At 42.6% G+C, this 24,629-nt stretch overlaps 1 protein-coding gene across 7 annotated transcripts in view; it reads right to left on the minus strand.

Moving 5' to 3' along the window:
• The window catches only part of FRMPD4 (FERM and PDZ domain containing 4), a 542,135-nt gene that overhangs the window by 168,178 nt on the left and 349,328 nt on the right, over positions 1-24,629 (minus strand). For all 7 annotated transcript variants that reach the window (XM_067722357.1, XM_067722361.1, XM_067722356.1 and 4 more), the window contains exon 2: positions 13,651-13,767. In XM_067722357.1, coding sequence (XP_067578458.1) covers positions 13,651-13,767 — 117 coding nt within the window. The remainder of the gene's footprint in view (positions 1-13,650; positions 13,768-24,629) is intronic.

Genomic DNA, 24,629 nt, shown 5'->3' on the forward strand with positions numbered 1-24,629 from the left:
CACAAAACAGAAGCAATATTGTAACAAATTCAATAAAGACTTTAAAAAAGGTCCACATTAAAAAAAAAATCAACATAAGTATAATATTTTGTGATACATGAAAATTACATGAAATTCAAGTTTCAGTGTCTGCAAAGTTTTATTGGAACACAGCCATGCTCATTCATTTAAAGTCTATGGCTGCTTGGTAAGTCGCTAAACCACTCTGAGCTAATGGCATCAACCTCACAGAGTGGATGAATAAACCTCCTTTATTCACTCATTCCACATGTGTCAACTGAGCACCTACTCCATTTGGGTCCTGGGCTAGGTGCTGGGAATACATCAGAGAACAAGACAGATGCTTTCCTTACTGTCATGAAATCTGCCACCCAACTGGGGACCCGGACAATAAACTAATAAATACACACACACACACACACACACACACACACACACACACACACATAAAATAAAAAATAAAGTCATGGGCTTCCCTGGTGGCGCAGTGGTTGAGAGTCCGCCTGCCGATGCAGGGGACACGGGTTCGTGCCCCGGTCCGGGAAGATCCCACATGCCATGGAGCGGCTGGGCCCGTGAGCCATGGCTGCTAAGCCTGCGCATCCGGAGCCTGTTCTCCGCAACGGGAGAGGCCACAGCAGTGAGAGGCCCGCGTACCGCAAAAAAAAAAAAAAAAAAAAAAGTCTATGTCTGCTTTTATGCCATGATGCCAGAGTTCAATTGTTGCAGTGGAAGCCGTATGACCCATCAAGTCTGAGCTATCTCCTATATGGCCCCTTTACAAAAAAACTTTGCTGATCCCCAGTCCTGTTGGGAAACCATCTCTCTCCCAAGTGGTCCAGGTAGGAATGAAAATGATTCAACTCACACTTTGGGGGTAGGCTCTGTTTGGTGTAAGCCAATCAGCACCTCCCATGACCCCTGGCCATTATGATTGGTTCAGGTGTGGCTGTGTGGCCTCCAGTCGGTTCAGTGAGAACCCAGGGGCTGAATCTGAGAATGCTGGGACACAGCTTCTCTCTCTTCTGGATGGTGAGTGTGAGGATGGGAAGGGCTGCAGCCATGAAGAATGAAACTTGAGGAGGAAGGCAGAACAGAGGGAGCCCAGAGAGATGGAGCAGAGCTCTGATGACTCGGAGACGCTCTTTAAACCTCTTTTGAAGCTGGCCCTGGCATTCTGGGTATTTATAAAATGGTGGTAAAAAACACATATAATTTACCATCTTAACCATTTTAAAGTCTACATTTCACTAGTGTTTTGTATGCTTACATTGTTGTGAAACAAGTCTCTAGGACCTTTTAACCCTGCAAAACTAAAACTTAATACTTATTAAAAAACAACTCTCCTTTGTCCCCTCCCCCAAGACCTTGGTACCCACCATTCTACTTCCTGTATCTATGAATTTGACTACTCTGCATACCTCATATAAATGGAATCATACAGTATCTACCCTTCTGTGAGTGGCTCACTTCACATAGAGTAATTTTCTCAAGGTTCATCCATGTTGTAGCATGTCACAGGACTACCATCCTTTTTAAGGCTGCCTAGTATTCCATTGTATTTAGTTACCATATTTTGTCTATCCATCTACCTGTCAATGCACATTTGGGTTGTTTCCATCTCTTGCCTATTGTGAATACTGCTGCTATGAACATGGGTGGGCAAATAGCTCTCTGAGACTCTACTTTCAATTCTTTTGGATATATATCCAGACATGGGATTGGTGGATCATATGGTAGTTCTATGTTTACCTTTTGGAGGAACCATCATGCTGTTCTCCACAGTGGTTGTATCATTTTACAATACTGCCAGAAATGCATAAAGATTCCCTTTTCTCCACAGTCTATGAGGCCACCATTTTTTGCGAGTAGGCATCCTAATTATCTCATAGTGGTTTTGATTTGCATTTCCTTGATGATTAGTAATGTGGAACATCTTTTAATATGCTTGTTGGCCATTTGTATATCATCTTTCAAGAAATGTGTACTCAAGTCCTTTGCCCATTTAAAAAATTTAGTTATTTGATTTTTTGTTGTTGTTGAGTTGCAGGAATTCTCTATAGAATGAGCTGGGAATTGTTACCTCCTCTTTAATTTTCTGGAAGGCTTTGAGGAGGGTTAATTCTTTATATGTTTGGTAGCACTCTCCAGTAAAGCCATTTAGTCCTGGGCTTTTCATTTTGGGGAGGTTTCTCATTACTGATTCAATCTCCTTACTAGTTATTGCTCTGTTTAGATTTTCCTATTTCTTCACGATTCAGTCTTGGTAAGTTTGTATGTTTTTAGGAATTAATCTACTTCTTCTGGGTTATCCAATTGTATAATCCTTTCTGTTTGTCACATTGATTATAATATCATCATGTCTCCTTAGGCTATGACAGTTTTACCACTAGTTTTTAGGTACATAAACCCAAAAGATATTCTTTTTATTGTTTAAGATAAATTGGTTAAGAATTTTGTTTCTTGTAACTCACAAGATTCCCAGCTGACACAGTTTTCTAGTATAGATCATTTTATAATGAGAAAAGTGAGGCCCATAGTGTCCAAATGATTACCCAGCATCACACAGCTAGTACTAAGAGCTAGAATCCTAGCCCAAGTGGTTTTACTCTTTAATTTCTGTGCTTTATGATTCTGTGCCACCTGTTGCTGGGAAACACTGCACTCAAACTACCCCAGAAAGGTACCTTCATTATATCCTGAATTTTGGAGCTCTTATAAACAGCCACACTAAGATATGGACCATTGACAAGGCCTCGATGAACTTTATAATAAGACCAAATTTTGGTAGTGAAATTTCTATATCAATAAGTTAAAGAGAAATAATTTTCACTCACTGACTTGTATATCAGCATCTTTCCTAACAATGTACTGAATATATAATGCTTTAGGAAAAGGTCTATTCATCCATCCAATAATGCATCCATCCACCTACTCATACATACACACATCTAAATATTTATTGAACAAACATTTATTGACCACCTGCTATTGCCCAGACAATACTCTGGGCAGTGCAAAGCAACCCCTGTTGACCTCTTTTATCTCCTGTAGTGGAATAGTCATGCGTCCCCAGCAATTTTTGGATTCAAACCAAATGGTATCAACATATTTAAGTTCATGAATCCCTTTTTATTTTTTGTGGGTTCTACGTAGAAATATAGGCTTGAATATGTGAGAAATTGAAGTTTGAATGTTGAGCTGAAAAAGAACCAGCTAAGGAGACATGAGAAGGAATCCTCAGTGAGTTTGGAACAAAGGAAGGGGGATAGTGTCATGGAAGCCAAGAGAACCGCCTAGAACAGAACAAAAATAAACTGGGGACCTTTATATGGGAGCTTTATAAAATTCCAAAAAGATAACGAGTAGAATTTCTTTAAAACATTATGGACAATTAACGTTTTGAAAGTACAATGGGGCTCTTTCTCCGTAGACCATTAGTATGAGCAAGTTGCTATGTAATTTTCACCTCCCTAATAATTATTTGTACTTGCATTCAGCATTCCATTGTGACTGGGCTTCATAATGCTGTCATTTCCTGTCCCTCCATCTTCCTCCCACGAAGGTGTTGGCTGAAGGTGGGGGGCAGGGAATTGTGATACTCACATAATAAAAGTTCTACTTTTCTCAAGGATTTTAACAATGCTATTCCTAGAATGCCTTTTAGAGGTAGGTCACGAATGTCAGAGCTGTACAAGAACTCTCACTGACAATAGATACATCATAGAGCTTTCTGGCAACAACTAGGGGAAAAATGGGGCTCTGGAGTCCTTTTTTAACTCCCTGCATGACTCAGAGTGCAACCTCAGAAAAGGTTTCTTTTCTAATTTCTTTCATATATGAAATAAGTGGCAGCTCTCCATTCCACGGGAGGGTTTTGAAAATTTATTAATTATTGAATTAAAAACATGAGAATGGGGTCAAACGCATGATGCTCTAGAGAAAGGTTTGGCAAACTATTACAGCCCACGAGCCAAATCCAGCCCTCAGGTAATTTTTGTAAATAAAGTTTTATTCGAACACAACCATGTCCATTTGTTTACACATTTCCTGTGGCTTCTTTCTCAATACAGTGGCAGAGCTGCACTGTGTTGATTTGCAAGAGAACCCACTCGGCCTCCAAAGCCTAAAATAATTTGCTGTTCGACCTTTTATAGAAAAGGTTTGCTGACCTGGCCCAGAGAAGTAAGGGCTGGGGGTAGGGGAGGAGGGGAAGTGTATATCTTAGAGTGACAAAAGCCATCCTTGACAGGGCATGGAGATTGCTTTCGGGGGAGCCAACAGCTAGAGGCAAACTTTCCTCTTTGCTAGACCTTTACTGAGAAAGCCACATGAGAAATGTTTTTTAAAAACCTCAAGAGGTGAGGTTGGGAGGTGAAGGCCGAAGGCTAATTAGTTTTTAACAGATGTAGCCCTCTTAGAAACATGAATGATCAAGGAAATCCTGCCATATACTCTCTTAGTCGTGTTACCGCCCTGTACTGGTCATCCACTGACACTCAAAGTGATGACACAGAAGGCAAGGGAAAGATAGAGGCACACGTAATTCCCTTTCCTTTCAGTTATTCTCATCCATCAGCAAGCCACAGGTAGGGAGATTTGGTAGAGTGTGCTCATATCAAGAAGTAAAACAGGACTTTCCTGCTGGTGCTGTGGTTAAGAATCCACCTGCCAATGCAGGGGACACGGGTTCGAGCCCTGGTCCGGGAAGATCCCACACGCCGCGGAGCAACTAAGCCCGTGTGCCACAACTACTGAAGCCTGAGCGCCCAGAGCCCGTGCTCTGCAGCAAGAGAAGCCACCGCAATGAGAAGCCCGCGCACCACAATGAAGAGTAGCCCCCGGCTTGTCGCAACTAGATGAAGCCTGCGCGCAGCAACGAAGACCCAACGCAGCCAAAATAAATAAAGAAATAAATTTATTTAAAAAAAAAAAGAAGTAAAACAAAAACTACCGAGTTAGTTTTGTGCAACATTTCTACTTTTCTGTTCAGAATGAAATATATATACATGTGTAACCTACGAAACACAATTGTGTGATTTCGGCAATTCCTCATATGAGTTACATGCTCTTATATTTGCATGTAAAACCCACGTTGCACAATATATAAATGATTGGTAACATTCATGTTAATAATTGAAAAATTTAGTTTTTCATTACTTAGAATGGCATTCAATAGCATATAAAAGACTATGACATGTTGACAGAGAGACAAGAAGAAAGGGAAAATCTTTACATTTTAGTACCTTTATGAGCACTTTTATTCTGCTTTTTGAACAAGGGGCCTGCATTTTCATTCTGGAATGGGTACCAAAAATTCAGTAGCTGGCCCTGCATAATTAGCCGTATCCTTTAATATCCAACAGATTTGAGAGTCTCTCCCGGCCTTCCACATTGGAACTGCTATCACCAAACCTGTGTTCCGGCAACGACTGAGTGGCGCACCCTGTGACACAGCTATGGGACACGGCTACTCTTGACTCGTGCTCATCTGAGCGTCCACTGCCACAAAAAGTACCACCATCCCTCATCCTTGCAATTGAAGAGACTCTTCCCTAGAAAGTGGCTATTGATAGCAAGGTTTTACTCAAGCTTTGCAAGGAAATAGAGGACAGGGCTTGGGAGGGAACTGCTGTCTCCTACCCTCTGGTGGAGCACAGTAAGGCACTCTGTCACCAGCCTTCTGCCACTCCTCTTAGGTAGCAGCGCAGACAGTAATGAAAGGACACCTGCCGCAAAGGTGATGCCTTTTCCTCTTCAGTTCAGCCCATTTACTTGGCAGTAATACCCACAGGCCCCACTTGGCATTTGGGACAGGCCAGAATTTCCTGCCTGTGTCCCAGCCTTAGGTGATCATATCAAAATTGCTCTCTGCAAGGGCTGGCTCAATCCAGAAAGAAGACATGCAAAGGCCACTCAAAGGAACCAAGGGGTGGTAGGCAGCCCCAAGCTAGTATTTTAATTACAGGCTGTGATGGAAACCTGGTCATCCAGGTGCTTCTCATTTTCACAGGCTGGCTGTTCCTGTGATTCCAAATGGACTCTGTGACCCACCTCATGTACATCCCCAGGGGCTACATAAAAGCTCAGGAGAAGACAGAACCCACCCCGTCCAGCAGCTAACCTGCTGTCTATAGCTCCGCCTGAATGTGCATGTCCCAAATCTGCTGGAATCAAGTGGCCCAAGGAACTTCAGATAATTACAATCCCTTCAGATACCTTGGCCTGCTGGACAAATACGCCAAGTGTATCAGGGAGTTGTCCTAGAATTATGGCCAGATTAAGTCCACCAGCAAAGTTTCAAAAGCAAATGTGCAGGGAAAATGAAACCACCACCAATAAGGGAGAAGTCTGCTAAGCACAGTTCTGTGTGCCATATGCTAAGTTAGATCTGGAAGGATGGTGTCATTTCAGAGCTCTCCTGTTAAAAGCCCTTCCATCAGCTCTGCAAACTTACCTTCCAGCTGGGAGCAGTGATTATTAACTCAGCGGAGAGGTGCTTTGTCAGATTTGAAAGAAAACAAATCTGCTTCAATGAAGGGAATAAACAGCCCCTAATGTTCAGCCTGGGAAGCTTCTGCGTTGACATGACATAATTACCTTCCATTTCATGTAATGATACTATCACATTTACTTTGTTCCTCCAATTCCAAAATTATAATATACCTCCCTCCCTTGACCGGGTGCTTGGGATCCGAAGGAACTCATTTACCTAAATGGCATTTGCTCTTGCAATGAGGCAATTATTTGCATTTTATGCAGAATTCACTGTGTGCACTTGGAAGTGAAACATTTTATCTGAGAATTCTTCATCAAAAACACCAAAAATGAGGCAGACTGCCTCTTCTCTAATATAATGCTAGTTCTTAACTCTTTGGATATTTAAAACCACACAAAATAACAAAGCAACCCACCTCAAATAGATCTCCCCTATTGCCTTTATTGTCACAACTGTTGATTTCTACAACGATGCTCTGCGTTCTATTACCAGAAACAAAGGGTAACAATTTGAGTAACCTCTCAGATTCGTTTGTCCTTTGTTGAATGTGAGTTAAAAATGTAAGCTTGATAAAGCAGGAAACTGACATCTGCTTCAAATATGAAATTAACCCAGGGGTTAGGTGGTACAACCACAATACCCACATCCAACTTTATAACTTAACTCTTCTTGACTTTTTAAAAAATTTTTACAGAAGGAAAAGTTCAAGGGCACTCATCACAGAATTACTGATTACTGGACTCATCCACAGAATAACAGTAAGACTCTCTTATGAAATCTTGGGGTAAAAATCAAGAAAAAAGTAGCAAAGACTAGGCCCTAGAACTACCAAACAATATTTGAAAATAATCAATTGCTTCTTTCGTCTTTGGACATTTCAGTTGGACTAGATAAAGCCTGGAGGGAATACTTAGAGGCTCACACTTTAGGATGACGTAAGGTTTTGTCATTTGTAATTTTCGTGATGACAGAATCCTGTCACGTTGACTTGACTGTCTTCTGGTTAATAAAAAGGCACATACAGTGCTTGTATTTCTTCAGATTATTCTTTTCTGGAGATAGATGAGCCAAAAACACATTTCACATTGGCCACTGAACTGACGGGCAGATAGCAATGGCTAAACATCTCCCAAAACAAAGTGGAAGTTTCCACATCTCATTACTAATCCCCAATATTCAGGTTTCAGAACTGAACTCTTCTGCATTAAGAAGATAGTGACTTGGTTCAACTGCCCCCCGTGGGAACTGCTGGTAGAATAAGCGAACAGTGCGTCTTGTCCAATACGCTCGCAGGACTACATTTGTGGACTTACAGGGTGAAAGTAGCCAGAAAACCAGCAGGCCAAAAAAGACAAAAACCAAAAAAGCCTCTTCATTTTCGAGCTTGACAAACGAGGACATGTGGTTGGGAAATGACCCTCCAGCCTCCGCTCCCACTATCCACCCCCATCCCTTTCCCCAGACTCCAACGTGGCTCATCTTAATCATGTATTTTGCCAGCTAGTGTTTTGATATTTATTTTGCTCACGTTTAAATTTTTCTTCAATCTACAAAAACCGAATTTCCAGATTTACGAAGCACATTATTTTTGCATTAACTCTACCCATCTCCACAGTTAAGTAAGCATGTATTACTCCACCGAACTCAAAAACGGAAAATAAGGAACTCACGGCACTCCCTATTCTCTGACTACGAAACATACTATGTGTCTATAAAGAGCTTAAAAAAGACATCGCTTGGTTGAGAATAATGGTTAGTAGTGGTAGTGTGCGGCCCGTGGCAACGGCCTGCATCCTCACACCCACTCCCAAAGGATAGGATTGTTTCCTCCTTGGGGCCTTCCCCTGTATCTACAGCATATTGTATTATTTCATATATCACTTCCACCACACTCTAAGATCCTGCAAGGTAAGACTGTATCTTGCTCATTTTGGTAACTTCATCACTTAGCAGTGCTCAGTAAATGTTGGGGGGAACACACGTTAGGTGTAACCAAGGAGTGCTTTTGCGCATGACCAGACAACCAGGCTGCCCAGGCCATTTCTAAGGATGCGGAGGAGGGGAGGGTATTGCAGACACAGGTGGAGATGAGCAGAGCTGAGCATACATTGATTGGGCTGGGGAATCCTAGGGGTGGTGATCAAAGCTTCCGTAACAGAGCCAAAAGAACCGAGGCCTTTGAGTCTGACGGTGTGGTGCAAACATGGGTCTGACTACCCATGAGGACATGGAGATACCAGCCTCTGTGAACCTCAGCTTCTTCTTCAAGAAGGAGATTCCTCTATGTGCTTTATCTACCTCACAGGACAGTTGTCAAGATTAAATGCAAGCTTACGTCTTGCAAGAATTTTCTAAACGTTGGTAGCGTGATATATAGTTACCTTATGTTATCTAAATCAGAACACTCTGAGAGCAAAGGGAGATGCCACCAGTAATTATGTGAGAACAACACCCCTAAACCAGGACCCTCCTGGGCAAAGCTGGTTGTACGGTCACTGGTCTGTCCATCCATCTCTATCTATATTCTATATCCATTGATATCTATATCTACAACTCTGTATATTTATAGCCATCTATATCTGTATCAATATCTCTGTAATTATACTCCATAACTTTATCTACATCTGTATCTCTTCTCATATCTACAACTATATCTATATCCACCTCCATCTATTATTTATTGATGCTATTATTATAAGAACCATCTCAGAGTACCTCACTTTCTCTATTTCTCTTAATTTCTCTGGCCGTCCACTGCTCCCTCTATTAGCCATTTCTCACCAGGACGCTCTCTTTCCCGAGACTCTTCTCTTGGTAGTTTCTCTCTTCCCATCTGCTTCTCTCCCTTCCCTTCTTCTGCTCTCTTAACTGGTAATAATAAGGACCAAGAAATTTTTATTTTGTATCTGTCATGTTTCTTACACAATGTTCTTTGCTCCTCAAAAAACTGTAATTTGTATTTCTCTAAGAATACCAACAAAACTTGTCCTTTCTTAACGGAGAATCCAGTGTATTTGAACGAGCAGTAGTTTGCGACTTGGTACATGTGTGTAAACTTTGGGAAAGCCTTTTGATTAGTCTGAGATTCAGTTTTAGCATCTAGAAAATGGGGTAATTATTCCTCATTAATGCAAAAAAAGTGCTTCAGAGCAGCCACAGTAGCTGTTCATTAGAATCAGCTGAGGAGTTTCTGAAACTCTATTCCTAGGCTCTATCCCAGATCCAGTGCTATGGACCGAATGTTTGTGTTCCCCCAAATTCTTATGTTAAAACCCTAATCCCCAATGTGACGGTATTAGGAGATGGGGCCTTTTGGGAGGTAATTAGGTCATGAGAGTGGAGCCCTGATAACGCGATTAGTATTTTTATAAGAAGAGACACAGAGAGGTGATTTCTCTTCTCCTATCCTCTCTCTATGTGAGGATAAAGCAAGAAGGCAGCTCTCTCCAAGCCAGGAAGAGGGCCCTCACCAAGAAGCCGACCACGCTAGCACCGTGATCTGGGACTTCACATCCTCCAGATCTGTGAGAAATAAATTTCTGTGTTTAAGCCACCAGTCTCTGGTATTTTATTATAGCAGCCCAAATGGACTGAGACACCCAGGCATCATGATATTTTACTGCTCCTTGGGCTATTCCAATGTGTAGCCAAGGTTGAGAATCACTAGTCTGCAGACTATACAAAATCATACAAATGTACATTATCATGTGTATAATGGCATTTAAAAAATTTTTAACCCTATGGATTAGTAACTCAATAGAAGACAGATTATCCAGCCCTACTCTAAATAACTGGGGATAGGAAAGGAAAGATGAAATTTGAACACACTTTGAACTACCCTGGGTCATATTCTGAAAGATTCATAACAATAGAATTATCTCATTATCAACTCCGACACTCTAACTTTGAACAGGTGAACCCTGGTTCTTCCCATAGCTTTGTCCATCACTTAAAAGTAGCTGTACCTCCATCAGAAAGAATTGTCTGATGTGAGTTATCATTTAGCTCTTAAGACAAGATAAAAAAAGAAGACATCTCTTTCAAAGAGAAAATGTAAGAGTGGGAAATTAAATGCAAAGATGCTAATTACCAACCACAGATTAGTTTCCAAATTGTTCTTTTAACTTCTAAAACTAATGAGTAGAGATATACTCCATACCGCAAACCAGGCTCCCTGGAAACTTTGGTAATTAGAGTATCTCTTTGTAACGGACATCGCTCAATAGGTAAGAGAAAAAATCAGAATGATTCTCATTATTTATAAAACTCATTAGTGACAAAGAAACAACAAGCACTTGTACCAGAAGTACCATTCTTGACATCTTAAAACAGTGTCTCTGACAGGACTGTGGAAATTTACTTTTCAAGTAAAAAAGCTCCACGGATTTAAAAAAGTGACACCAGTGACTTTGGTTTTAAAACTTGCTGTTTAGTAATCAGTGCAGGTTTCTCTATGAAGTTGCTGATCTGCTCTTTCATGTTGCAACAGCTGGCATCCGGCCAGTGTAAATGTTAAATTGACACCTGGGCTGGCCCTTAAAAATGCCAATGACATTGACGGAAATGCATACCTGTAGAGCTAGCTGGGGATCCCAGAATCTCTAAACAATAGGCCATAGTTTGGGTTTCTGGCTATTGATCAAATGGCTTGGAATACACAGGAACCTCAATCCAACCAGGGACAAGGAAAAATCCATCTTAATCAGAGAAGACTGAGCTGTACCTTCCTAAATTCATAATCCATGTCTTTTAAAACTACATTTCTTTGGCAGAAATTTTTATTGTTTTGAGTTAAAGCATCTAGGCCACCTCAACTGTGCCAATTACGTAAATTCATAACCATGTTACAAAACAGATGGCACAATATAATATCAAATAATATCATCTTTCTACCATTATGAGGGACTTAGGCAAACTATTAAAATTAATGAATCAGGGCTTCCCTGGTGGCACAGTGGTTAAGAATCTGCCTGCCAATGCAAGGGACACGGGTTCGAGCCCTGGCCCGGGAAGATCTCACATGCCGTGGAGCAACTAAGCCCGTGCCCCACAACTACTGAGCCTGCTCTCTAGAGCCCGCAAGCCACAACTACTGAGCCCACGTGCCACAACTACTGAAGCCTGCACGCCTAGAGCCCGTGCTCTGCAACAAGAGAAGCCACCACAATGAGAAGCCCACGCACCGCAGTGAAGAGTAGTCCCTGCTCACCGCAACTAGAGAAAGCCCGCACACAGTAACGAAGACCCAACGCAGCCAAAAATAAATAAATTAATTAAAAATAACAATAATAAAGTAAAATTAACGAATCAGAATCTAGGATGTAAACAAACCGTTGGCCTTTCTTCGTGTCTTTGAGCTTTCTGAGAGATTCCGTCCCCACTGCCAAGATTTCCACCATAATTTCTCTATGAGCACATCCTCAGGAAAGCCTTGAAGAGCCAGAGGGTCACTTCACACAGGCTCCCTGGAGTGGATCAGATTCAAGGTCAACTTTAATCTTTTCAGGATGGACCCAGGAAACAAGCCCCTCAGCCACCAACTGTACTCTTAAGAGAGGTCCTCTCCCCTCTGCAAATCTAGGAATGGGAGAGATCTGGGCTGCAGAGACTAGGAAACCACTGACAACACTCACGTGAGTTTTTCCCTAGCTACTTTCCAACAGCCCTAATTTAGAGGTGCTGGGCTGTCCAAAAGACCAAATACTCAAAAATCAATCTTGGCAGATACTTCTATTTTTATAAAAATGATCCCCTACATCACATAGATCCTATATTTGCTAATCAGTCCATAGTCAGCCTGGTTGGAACAAAGAATCAAGCCTGTGGTATTGAAAGATTTTTCCCCCCTTGGCCTCCAACCTCTGCTCACTTGTATCAGGGTAGGCCAACCATGCTTCCTGATTTCAAATCTGTTTCACTAACTTCTCATAATTAAGAATATTTCACTTTGGAGAAGCAAACAGTGTGAACTCTTGCTGTTTTGAGAGGTGCAATATAAGCACTTTTTTCATACAACTGCAAAAAACCAGAGCACTGCAGCCTCTGTGAAAAAGACTTTGGTCATTCTCGAAAAAAGTAAACATCAAAGTACCGTATGACCCAGCAATTCCACTGCCAGGTATATACCCAAAAGAATTAAAAGCAGGGATGCAAACAGATACTTGTATACCAACGTTCACAGCAGCATTATTCACAAGAGCAAAAAGGTGGAAACAACTCAAATGTCCCCTGACAGATAAATGGATTAAGAAAAGTAATCTATCCACACAATGAAATATTATTCAGCCTTAAAAGGAATGAAATTCATAGATGTTCTACAACATGGATGAACCTTGAGGACATTATGCTAAGTAAAATAAGCCAGATAAAAAAGTACAAATACTGTATGATTTCACTTATATGAGGTACCAGGTGCTGGAGGGAGGGGGAGTGGGAAACTCTTGTTTAATAGAGACAGAGTTTCTGTTGCATAAGATGAAAAAGGTCTGGAAGATGAAAGTGGTGAGAGTTACAAAACATTGTGAATGTACTTAATGTCACTGAATTGTACACCTAAAGGCAGTTAAGATGGTACATAAAATTTACCATTATGTTACATACAATAGAACCATTATATATATAACATAAATAACATAACCATTATGTAATATATATTTTACCACAATTAAAAAAAAAAGAGCACCACAAAAAATCCAAAACCTCAGCCAATGTTAGTGGGACCAATTTATAGTACAACCTGTAAAGCACATAATCCTTTCAGCTGATTTTTCTAGTTGCAGATGAGCCAGTAACATTCCTGTCTTAACCATTTCTACAAGGCTTTCCAAATGACCCTCCTCCATGTCAAACTTTAGTTACTAGCCTCGGACAATCAGTACAACTGGCCCAGGATTCAATAACATACATGTTTGCTCTGGCCCAGGAGTACCTGATACCCTGGGAATTCTGAGCCTAAGATGGCGCGTGTCCAAGAACAAAGCAACCTCATGTCACAAGATATGGAAGGCCCAGGGGATCACCTGCTTGAGTCATGGCCTCCAAGTGCCTAGGAGTCCTCAGTTTAAGTATGCTAATTCTCCTGAGCCAAGGGTCAAAACAGAGACATCCCCAAAGCCAAAGATTAAACTATTTATGCCGAGTGTTCAACCTACTTGATGAAGCAGTCTCGTCCATCCCGGTTTGCCGTCATCTCCCATCCATAGGGCGGCACCTGGTTCAAGCCCCAGGTTCCCGAGGGAGGTGGCCAGCCTGAAGACTTTGTCCTGTGGCTGGAAAAAAGAAAAGCAAGGCATCATTACACCTGACTCCGGAACACTTCTTCTGAGACAAACCCCAGAAGGGGCACAGGACTTGCTCGTCTCCGTTACGGGCTGTGTCCTCAGCTGACAAAATGAACGATCAGAATGTTTTTGTGTCAGGTGGCACGCTCAGTATCTTTCTTTATTGTATCCTGCAAGCTTTTCCCAGCTGCCCTGTGAGCTAAGTATACTCATCTCGTTTTACAGATGAGGAGACGATGAATGGCTCACAAAGCTTAGGTAACTTTCCTGAGGACACACAAGCCAATTCTGAACAAACGTTTAGCACGCTTTCCACGACACTAGGCATTCCTGGGACCAGACATTAGGACGGTTTGGCATATAAACAGATACCACACCACAATACAAATGCACAAATGAAACTAGATTCCTGTTTTTATGGATCTTAAACAAATAACCCCAAGCCTCAGTTTTCTGGACTCCTGTGACCAAAATACAAAATTTCCACTCATATTAACCATACTCCAGTCAAGGTGACTGGTCATAAAACCTTAGACAAACTCTCCATTTATGTGGCAATGAAAATCCACACATTAACTTTTACAGTTTCTAGTCCACACCTGAAATGTGACTCGTCAGCAACATGAAAGGGTAGGTTACGGAGAATTTTCTAGAAGCCTTTCCAAGAACAAGAGGAAAAAGGGAGTGACTTCACGTGACAAGCAGCTGAGATGGGCAGTGTTGCACAGTGACAATTCCCATCCAGAGGCCTAAGCCCAGTTTCTGGAACATTGCTGAATCATGGCCGCTCCTCTGCTGCCTGGGACCTGCAGAAATTCCACTGTTCTCTCATGAACATCAAAGACTCCTTCAAAGCTCAACCGTGGGAAGGAAAATACATGCTGTCATTTTAGGATCAACCAACATCCTTCGTCATTTGTCCTTTGGCTCCAGGTGAAGTTCCCCACTCTGGATGGCCTGTTAGATGTTCTAGGTGGTTCCAAATTGCAGACAGGAACCAAAGTGTATATGTGTGTGTTCGGGGAGCAGTGAGGACACTTCCAGGGCCTCACAGTCAGCATCTCAATAGTGAACCTGGGAGCCCTTAGAAAGAGGCGCCCCACCCCCTGCACCAGGCATAAGACACACAGCTTGTACAACTGTCCATGGCAGCCCTCCTGCAGCAAACATCCAAATCAGGGGTGTCAACCTGTCTGTGAGGAGGGGAGGCTTTGAACTTCCCAGGATGCAGGGCATTCCACCCCCGACCTCCACCCTCACCCAACTCACACAGCTGACCATGAACCGATGCTTCTCCTCAACGGAAACCAGCCCCACTTCCTGTAAGTTTTCTGGAGAGGAACTAGTTTGCAGAATTTTAATGACCTTCGTTGCCTTTCTTTAACTTCCTTTCAGTTTTCCCACACCCTTCAGAAAGCGTGGGGAGCAAAAGAGTTCACAAATTTAACACAGGTCCCGCCAACTTAGAGGCCCACCACAGGACTAATTCCCACCCGTGGACTATTACACGAACAGACATGCCAAGTTTTTGTTCCTCTTCTCTACACCCAAGCCAGCAGTGGCAGTTTCCCCTGGTGGTGTTTGAAGAGCGAGCTGCTTGCCTGCAGTGAGAGCCCATGGCTTGGTCCCCCTGAGGTTCTACCAAAAGCCCGCCAATTTCTCCACAGCAGCAGAGGATGCATTCGGACCAAGCCCTTCGAGGTATGAACACAGTGTATACTGTTGTTAAAAAGTTTTGCAAAAGCAAAAGCAAAGCTACAGTAAGAGATGACGCACAGAACATTCCTGTAAGTGAAAGGAGGCCTATATAGAGAATGCAACAATTTATTCCGGATTACTAAATTACATCCAGTATCAGAATGTTCATCTTTCCCAGAGGGGGCGAACTTATTAAAAACAAATAAACTGTCTACTTTTCTTTTCTCTTTTCTTTCCTTTCATTCTCTTTTTTCCCCCTGAAGTCTAAATCACTAAAAGAAAGAGGCTGGCTTCCTAATATAATTTACATGTAAAATACAGGGTTATAATAATGAGCAAGAGGGAGCCTGAATTTTATAATAAACTACATTCTGTCCCGTAAGGTGTGTTCAGGAAATAGTAAAAAAAAAAAAAACCCAATAGTTCAGCGAGATGTTTTCAAATAAAGCCTTTTGTCATAAAACACCAAATACAGTGCTAATACTGGAAAAAACACTCATTGAGTTAATTAGGGGCAAGGGACATCAACTGATATAAAACAAATCATTGAATAATTAGAATCAGACACGACTACATGTTTACCTGTTAACGTGTTGACATAAAATACATGGGTCGGAATGACATTCATAGAACTTAGCAAATTAAAATTAAAAGCAAATTAAAGTGCCAGTAGGAAAAAAAACCCCCCAAAACCTCTTTTCTAAGTATCTGACCATATATCCTCAAATCAACAACGAAGGTCAAAATTAAGGAGGGGTTTGGCTCCTATGTCTCTGTGGTGTGGTTACTGGGAAGTCCACCCCAATATACAACCTTGGAAGCAGGCAGTTGCTCTCCACTGGGAAGATGCTCCGGGGACCTCCTTTCCTGGTTCCCATCTCTGTGGCTGCACCAAACTGTCTACCACTCCCAATTGCCCCCCACCCCAGTGCAACGGAAAGACAGTTTTTTCCTACCAGGAGTGCAAAGACCTGGCCCCTGGAGAGCAGCGGCAGGGCCAGTGCACATAAATGTGGAGTCTTCTGGGCCTTTTGCTTTAGAGCCGCCTCAGATGCAGAGATTATCCTCAGGATGGACCAGGTGCTGCTATGAAAATACAGTCCTGTGCAGAACTCCTCACTTCTCGCTGTAACACTGACCCTGTGTCCCAGTGTGAGACGCATGCCCTTTATTTCCCCCCATTTCAGAAAGAGTCCACTCTGAGTTCCTGGGCATCCTTCCCAGGGGCTGAGGCCTCTTCAGATTTCTCCTCTTTGAATGAGGTCTTACCTTTCTTGTCCAAAGACCTATTAGCCTCAAAGGTTCTCTTGACTCCCTCTGTGGAGGCTAAAGACTGTCCTGTAAATAGGAACCCTGCAGCTCTGCTCAGCTGCCGGCATGCAGGTTGGCCCCATGGAGATTATCTGAAAGGACCCCTCTAGCCTAGGGTTTGCCAGATTTAGCAACTGCAAACACGGGACACCCAGTTAAATGTGAATTTCACACAAATATCAATTTTTTAGCATCAGTGTATCTCATATAATACTGAGGAATACTTACACTAAACAAATTATTCATCATTTATCTTAAATTCAAATTTAACGGGGTATCCTGTATTTTATCTACAAACCCTACTCCAGACCCTCAAATAAACGAGCACCCAGATTCTCTGGGAGTATCAAAGAGGCTAAAATATCATAGCCTAGAGTCTTTCTGATTTGTCTTTACCTTAGTAGTAGGACTGAATACTGCTACCAATGAGTCTAAAATGTGAAAAGAAGTACCCTCAGCTACTTGACTAGATTCAAAACAGACAACAACCTCCTAATATGCGTCTGGGGGTGCATGAGGATTACAAGTGGTCAAAAGCCATCATTTTCTGTATCTCCCAAATTGAGCTGACAAGAACCCATCTTGCAGTTTTTGTTAACGATTACCAGGCTCTAGAAATTATGATTCAGCAGGTCTGAATTACAACCAGGAATCCATGAGTGAGTGTGTGTGCGTGTGTGTGTGAGTGTGTGCGTGTGTGTGTTGAAACAAGTAATCCCGATGACTCTTACCTTAAAGTAGGGTTGCTAAATTCAGCAAAAAGCAAAACAAAATATAGAATGCACACTTAAATTGAATTTCAAATAATTTTTAGTATAAGTACATCCCATGCAACATTTGGGACATAGTTATACTAAAAAATAATTATTTGCTATTTATCAAAAATTCAAATTGAACCAGGCATCCTATATTTTACCTGGCAAGCATGAGGTCTGGGAAATACTAGTCCTTGCTACTCCAAGTTTGGGCTGAAGTCCAGAGGCACGGGTTTCTCCTGGGTGTCTGTGTGCAATGTAAAATCCGCATTCAGTAAACAGCCCTAGGGGGTTCATATACCCACTAAAGTCTGCTAAGTGCTGCCTAAGCAGCAAAGCCTGTGAAGCCTCACCACACACTGCAACCACATGGGGGAACTTGTAAACGACAGATGCCTGGGACCAAGGCCACGCCATTCGAGTCAGAACATGTGCGGATGAGGCCAGGCCTCAGGGATTTATAGCCCGACACGGCTGCTACTGCCCAGTCATTCTACCATTGCTTTTCGCTCACAAGACGTAGGAGAGGCAGCCTGTGGCGGTCAAGAGCACGCAAGCTGGAGCAGGAGGTTTGCCAGGCGTGGTCTGTGGACCAGTGGCGGCATCACCCATGAACCTGTTAGAAACGCAAATTCTTGGGCCCCATCCAAGACCTACTAAACCCGAAATTCTGGGGATGCGGCTGACTCAGCAATCTGGGTTTAACCAGCCTCCAGGCTACGCCGGTGCCCACTTGAGTTTGAGAACCACTGAGTTACAATCAGACTCTCTTCAATTCAGGCATTTATTTTTCATAATCTCGAGTGCGTTACTCAACCTCTCTAAACCCCTCAGTCCAGCTCCTCCTCTGTAAAATGGTGGTAATAGGACCGCATCTTGGGGTGACAAAATGCATTTTGTAAAGATTTCAGTATGCTGCCCACCACATAGTATTATAGTATGTGCTATAAATTCTCTGCTAAGTAAATCTCTACCTAACCCTCAAGAGAATATAAGACTTGGGGTGGTTACACAAGTATAAATGGCTTCATCCATTCTCAAAACAGCAGAAGGGTGAAAGGCTCAGTCATCTACTTTTTTCCAGTCTGGCAAGAGCAGGGTAGGAAGGGGCTGAAGCAAACAGTTACACCTTCCTGTAAGTTAAGAAGTGGATGAGTTCAGCAGAAGTAGAAGCAAATATCAGAAATTCGTTTTGTTTTTTAACCAGGAATCATGTGTGTGTGTGTATCCATGGTGCCGAGGGTCAATTTCCACTTGTCTCAGGCCAGGCTTTGAGATTCCTTGCAGCTCTCATGTTCTGTGACTTCAACCTGAGATCATGGCTGTGTGAACCACTTTCAAAGGCTTAGCTCAGCCTTAAAAATAGCGACCTACATTGGCAGGGCTATTTAAGTCATCCCAGAAACTCCCAACAACTGCCTGAACTGGTTTGCAACTTTGTGTTATATTTGCAACAGATTGAAACTGTCCTGGACAAAAAAGATCTTTATATTTCATAAGAAGTGAGAGCAGCTATGAAGGGCACAGGCAAAGGTACAGAACTATTTATGCTGAGACCATTCGAGGAAGCAACCCATGGTCACTGCCTGCGTGCATGCCTCTAAATCCTGGGCCAAATCTTGATGGCAAATCTTCTCTGGGAGAAGCAGTTTATTAGAAACCACCCGCGGGCCGCTAGAAACACACCTCAGTAACAGATAAAGGGATGCTGTACGGGAGAAGGAATGTGAGGTCCGGTTCCCAACTCCCAAGTCAGACAGACTCAAATTCTGCCACTTACTAGCTTTGTGACTCTGGACTCTCAATTCTTTGGGTCTTATTTTCTTCACATGTAAAACAGAATTGGTCTCACTCAATGATTCCCTCCCGAGACACGTGGCAACATCTGGAGACACTTTTGGTCGTCATAACCAGGGGAAGCGGTACTCCTGGTATCTAGTGGGTAGAGGCCGAGGATGCCACTAAACATCCTGCAATGCACAGGATGGCCCCATCACAAATGACAAATGTGCCCCTGCTTAGCTCACAGAGTTGTCGTCAAGAATAAACCAAGTGATGAATGTACAGTTCTTAGCACGGTTCTTGTAGGTGCGCAATACACTTTAGTGGGGGAAAAAAAGCCTTCTCAATGTTTCCACTTAAAGCCTAATTACGATAAGTAGAATGCATCTTTACATCGGAGAGAATCCATCTTTACATCAGAATTCACAGTCACTTAATAGCTTCACGGCTTTGGGTGAATTACTTGGCCTTTCTGGGTTTTGGTTTTGCGTGTGAAATGGAAATAATAACATCCACCTCATGGTGATGTTATGCAGAGATGAGATACGTACAGCCCTGCAGTGCTTGACTCATTTAGAATAGTCTCGTCAAATGGTATGTTGTGTTATAAGTGGCAGTCATAATAGTAATGGAAATAACTTTTGTATTTGACCAAATAGTTTAAACAGCACTTCTATATACACTATTTCTTTAGATATTCACAAGCCTGTCTCAGCATGTAACAAAATGCCTGATAAAGCATTCGTGTTTCCATTATAAAGAGGAGGAAACCGAGGCGCAGAGAGAAGGTATAACTTGCTCAGCGTTTGGTGAAGTTACCAGCTTTTCTTCACTGGGGGAAATAGGCACCGCGATCTTGTTGGGAGACAAACACCGTGTTTCACATAGAATGTACGAGGGATGGAAATGGGCAGAGAAGGGCAGAGGCCACCCAAACTCATCTGATGCAAAGGGTATCCAGGACTGAACCCCGAGGCTTCCTGATTCAAATTCCCTCTAAATCACACTGTATCACAATTAAGTGTAACTTCAACTCATGGGCTTCCTCATATACCTGGTAATACTTAGGACCAGTAGCCAGGATGAAGCTGTGTCCTCTGAACTTGGTGTTCAGAAATGAATTTTCAGGTCCGTTTCATGTATGAGAAAACCTAAGCCACAGTTATTCAGTTATTCATCCCCGATATCGAATGACCCTATACAAATTCAGTAAAATAAAACGTGACCCAGAATTTGATTATCCTTATCTCTTTGGACTCACAAAGATGATTTTCAGAATAACCCAAGTTATAGAGTGCTAAATATGGTATTACAAGACTTAAAGCACTTCCTCATTTATTTTGCTCTAAATGGTGGCAGGGTTACGGTACCCGAAAACCTACAGAATTCAGAACTTCACACAGCATGCAAGCAGATGACCTTCAAGGTTGACGTGCAATGTGGGTTGAGGTAAAGGAAGCAGAGGGAGTGAGAAAAATGAACAAAAGATGATTCTGGATGAATTTTAAAAACTCCAAATTTGGTGGCAGCCTTGTTCCTTTGGTGACCAGCCTGGTGGGCCCCACTGGGGCTGGAGGGGTTCCTGCTCTTCAAGGTTTCTTGTCTCCATGGATCAGTGAGGAACAGACTGACATCTGCCCACCCCCCCAGCCTTTTGGTTCCAGTTAATCATGCCGTTGAGACACAGACACCTTCTGAATTAGGTGTATTCTCTCCTGTCTCAGAACTAAACCTCTTCATGCGATCAGGCGTTACTACAGTACTAACAGCATCGCAATCTTATACAAGAGGTAACAGCTTTCCATCCTATAGCCCATTATTAGCAGCTCCTAGGGCAAGTGCACGTGAAGAAAGCAATGTTGATAGGGTGAAAATAGCATCAAGGCCTTGCACACACAGAAGACAGAATCATCCCGCCAACTACCGTGAAGATTTCACTTCTGTTTTGACACGGAGGACAGGAAAATACAGTAAAGGGGGAAAAGCAGGCAATTCAAAACTAATTTACATATTAATACTAAGCCTCATAAAAGCAGAAACTTAAAAATATATTCATTACAAAATCATTTTAGTCAAGCAGAAATGTATTATTAATCAGGAGTTTAACTACAGTAAAAACATTTGGATGTATATTTTCATTACCAAATTTAAACATTTTTCTGATTATTTTCATCTGCTTGGTTGCATAATTTACCAACCCACACAATAAAACTAATTGTGCGATTATATATCCATGGTTTTCACTGCAAACCTCTCACCAGCCTGCTGAATTACTTGTTTCCCAATTGCGTATGTGGGAGAATTACCAGGAGAATTAAATTTAAGCTAACTGGTTCTCCTTCCCCAAATTTGCACATACACACTTGAGCCTCACTCTGTAAACAAGCCGGTGACGCGCTCAAGACATCCTAAGACTCTGAGGCCACATATATAGCCGACCGTGAATCTGGGAGGACAATTATAATTAGCCCTGTACTGTACAGGAGAAAATAGATGCAGACAGGCCGGGATGGCCAAGGATGCCCTGAGGGGTGTTACAGAGCTAACTGTGGGAACAGTCAGCCAATGGTCTGGAGCCCCTCTCACTGGAACGCTGGACTATGTGCTCACGAGCCTGTAGGTGTGGCTCCCGGGTAAGCACGTGATGCCAGGTGCAGATGCTACACTCGGTGCACCCCCGTGAGGCCAGGACCACGTATCCTCCATCTTTCTATCTCTGTTACTCAGACTAGTGTCAGCACACAGGAGATGTTCAATGGAAACTGCACTCATAAAGGAATCCAAGGTACATGATGGTCCTGGCCTAGAATCTTAGGCATTAAAACCAGAGCTCCCCGGCACTTCCCTGGCGGTCCAGTGGTTAAGACCCCGCACTTCCAATGTAGGGGGCACGGGTTCAATCCCTGGTCGGGGAACTAAGATCCCATGCATGCCGCGCAGCGTGGCAAACAAAACAAAACAAAACCAAAAACAAACGCCACCATAGCTCCCTGCCTACAACGCATATAACAAATGCTGGTTGAGCACCTAATCAACGCATATAACAAATGCTGGTTGAGCACCTTGTATGTACCACGTGCTGTTCTAGGTGCTCGTAATACATCACGTCAACACAGAAAATAAACACCCTCAATCATCTGGCCCAGATCTTCTTTTCCAGCCGAGCAACCTACTAATTTTGCTAAGAATATGCTGCTACTTTTAAACTAACTCACCTATATTCCCTGAACACGCGTGTTTCCCATGTTCATATCTCCATGTCTTCGTTCATGCTATTCCCTCTGGTTAAAACGTTCTCCTTCCCCCACTCCAACTCCCTGACCTCTCCATATCTATCCAAAAATGATGAATCTTCCAAAACGCATATCAAATGCTACCACTGCAGAAAGCAGTCCCTGAATCCCCTGCCCTAAAATCATTATCTTGTTTCCCTATGCTCGTGGGAAGCGACTGTTTGCACTACTGAGGTAGCGTCTACCTTGTATAATTACCGATAACTGTGGGGATACACGTCTTCCTAGATTGTAAGCTCTTGAGCGTTAATACCACTTTACAAAATTCTACCTACTGCACATAGTTGGTGCTCAATAAACACTTATTTGTTAATACAGTCATTGCAACTTGAACTCTTCTAATTAGCCTTGCCACCTTCAATTGGAATTCTCTCTTGCCAATTGTGATTCTCTTACCCAACTGTGATTTCCTTAGGACAGGGGCGAGTCTCCTTCATGTTTAGAACCCTGGAATCCACATTTGGCAATGGTAGGTGTGCAACATATACTGTTTGTTAACTGACGTGTCCTGTTATACTTGGTTTACTGAGGGCTATGAAGTAGTACAGAAATAGGAATTTTATCATTGCTTTCGATGGGGCACATACATGCATGGAAGCAGTAATATAACTTCTGCATGTCACCTTCTATTGTTGAATGGCTAGGGGGAATCTATGTCTCTGCATGATGAAAATGTACAGACGTGGGACTCACGGGATTTGCCTCTGAATTCAGCCATGACCAACAAGCCCACACTCGACGTAATTGGATCCAAAACAACAGTCCCTTTTTACATCAGAACTGAGGGCAGGATTTGGCACACGGAAACTGTTTTATAATAGCATTTGTTTGAACAGACGAATGAATGAATGAACAGCAGTCAAACTCTGGAGCATCCTCCAAAAGGAGCCATATGACAGTGACTAGGCAGGTCCAGGATTTCAACAGACAGGACCCTGCAGCCCAGAAGGCAACGCCGAGACAGGAACTTGCTGCCTCGGCATTCCTGAAAGCCTCCTGCTTTTGTGAAGACAAAATTGCAATTCGGAGGCCCCAGATCAAAATCAAAGGCCTTAAATCTAAACCTCACTAACGCCAAATGTTTAAGCCTTCATCAGTGTCCTTGATAGAAGGTCGTTTTCATTTCTCTAGTTCAAGGTTTCCGTAGCTGGAAACGGCTCTTCACCGATGACAAGCTCCCAATCGTTACCAGGATTATGTGCTCCCCCGACTTCTCATTCTGTAAAATCTCAGTCACAGAAAAGCTGAGGGCAACAGTCACCCTTGTGCTCATCACCTAGAGCAGAGGACCGCAACAGGGGCGATTTTGCCCCCCAGTGGACATTTCGCAGCGACGGGAGACATTTTTGGTTGTCGCAACTGGGGGTGGTGGTGTGCTACTGGCATCTAGTGGGTAGAGGCCAGGGATGCCACTAAATATCCCACAGTGCACAGGACGGCCCTGCAACAATGATTTAGCCCCAGAAGTCAAGAATGTGGAGGTGGAGAAACTATGCCCTAGGTTTATCAATTATTCGTATTTTTCAACATTTGGTTTTATCCCCTCTCCCTTCACTCCTTTGTCCACTCCCTCTGTCTCCGTTTACATATGTGAAATGTTTACTTGAACCAATAGACATCAGGACATTTCACCCCCAAATTCTGCAGCAACTCTCTCTTAAGAAAAAGGATACTCCCCTTTAAAACCATAATACCATATTGCACTCAAATTTAATATTGATACAATATTATCTAATATATAGTCCATATTCAAATTTCCCCAATTATCCTAATACTTTTCCTTCATAGATTTTTTTTGGCGATTTGATTTGGTATCCAATCAAGCTTTACCCTGTGCATTCAGTTATCCTGTCTCTTTATTCAATCATGTGTGACTTGAGCTGACACACAAGTCCCTAGAATCTTTCATCCAAGGGCCATAATTGTAGGCAGCTGGGACTGGGCCCCAAGACTCCTAGGATTTTTCAAAGGGCAGAGTTCAAGATGGGAACATAAATTAATAACTTAGCAG

Source organism: Pseudorca crassidens, chromosome X (genome assembly GCF_039906515.1).
Source record: "Pseudorca crassidens isolate mPseCra1 chromosome X, mPseCra1.hap1, whole genome shotgun sequence".
Taxonomy (NCBI): Eukaryota; Metazoa; Chordata; class Mammalia; order Artiodactyla; family Delphinidae; genus Pseudorca; species Pseudorca crassidens.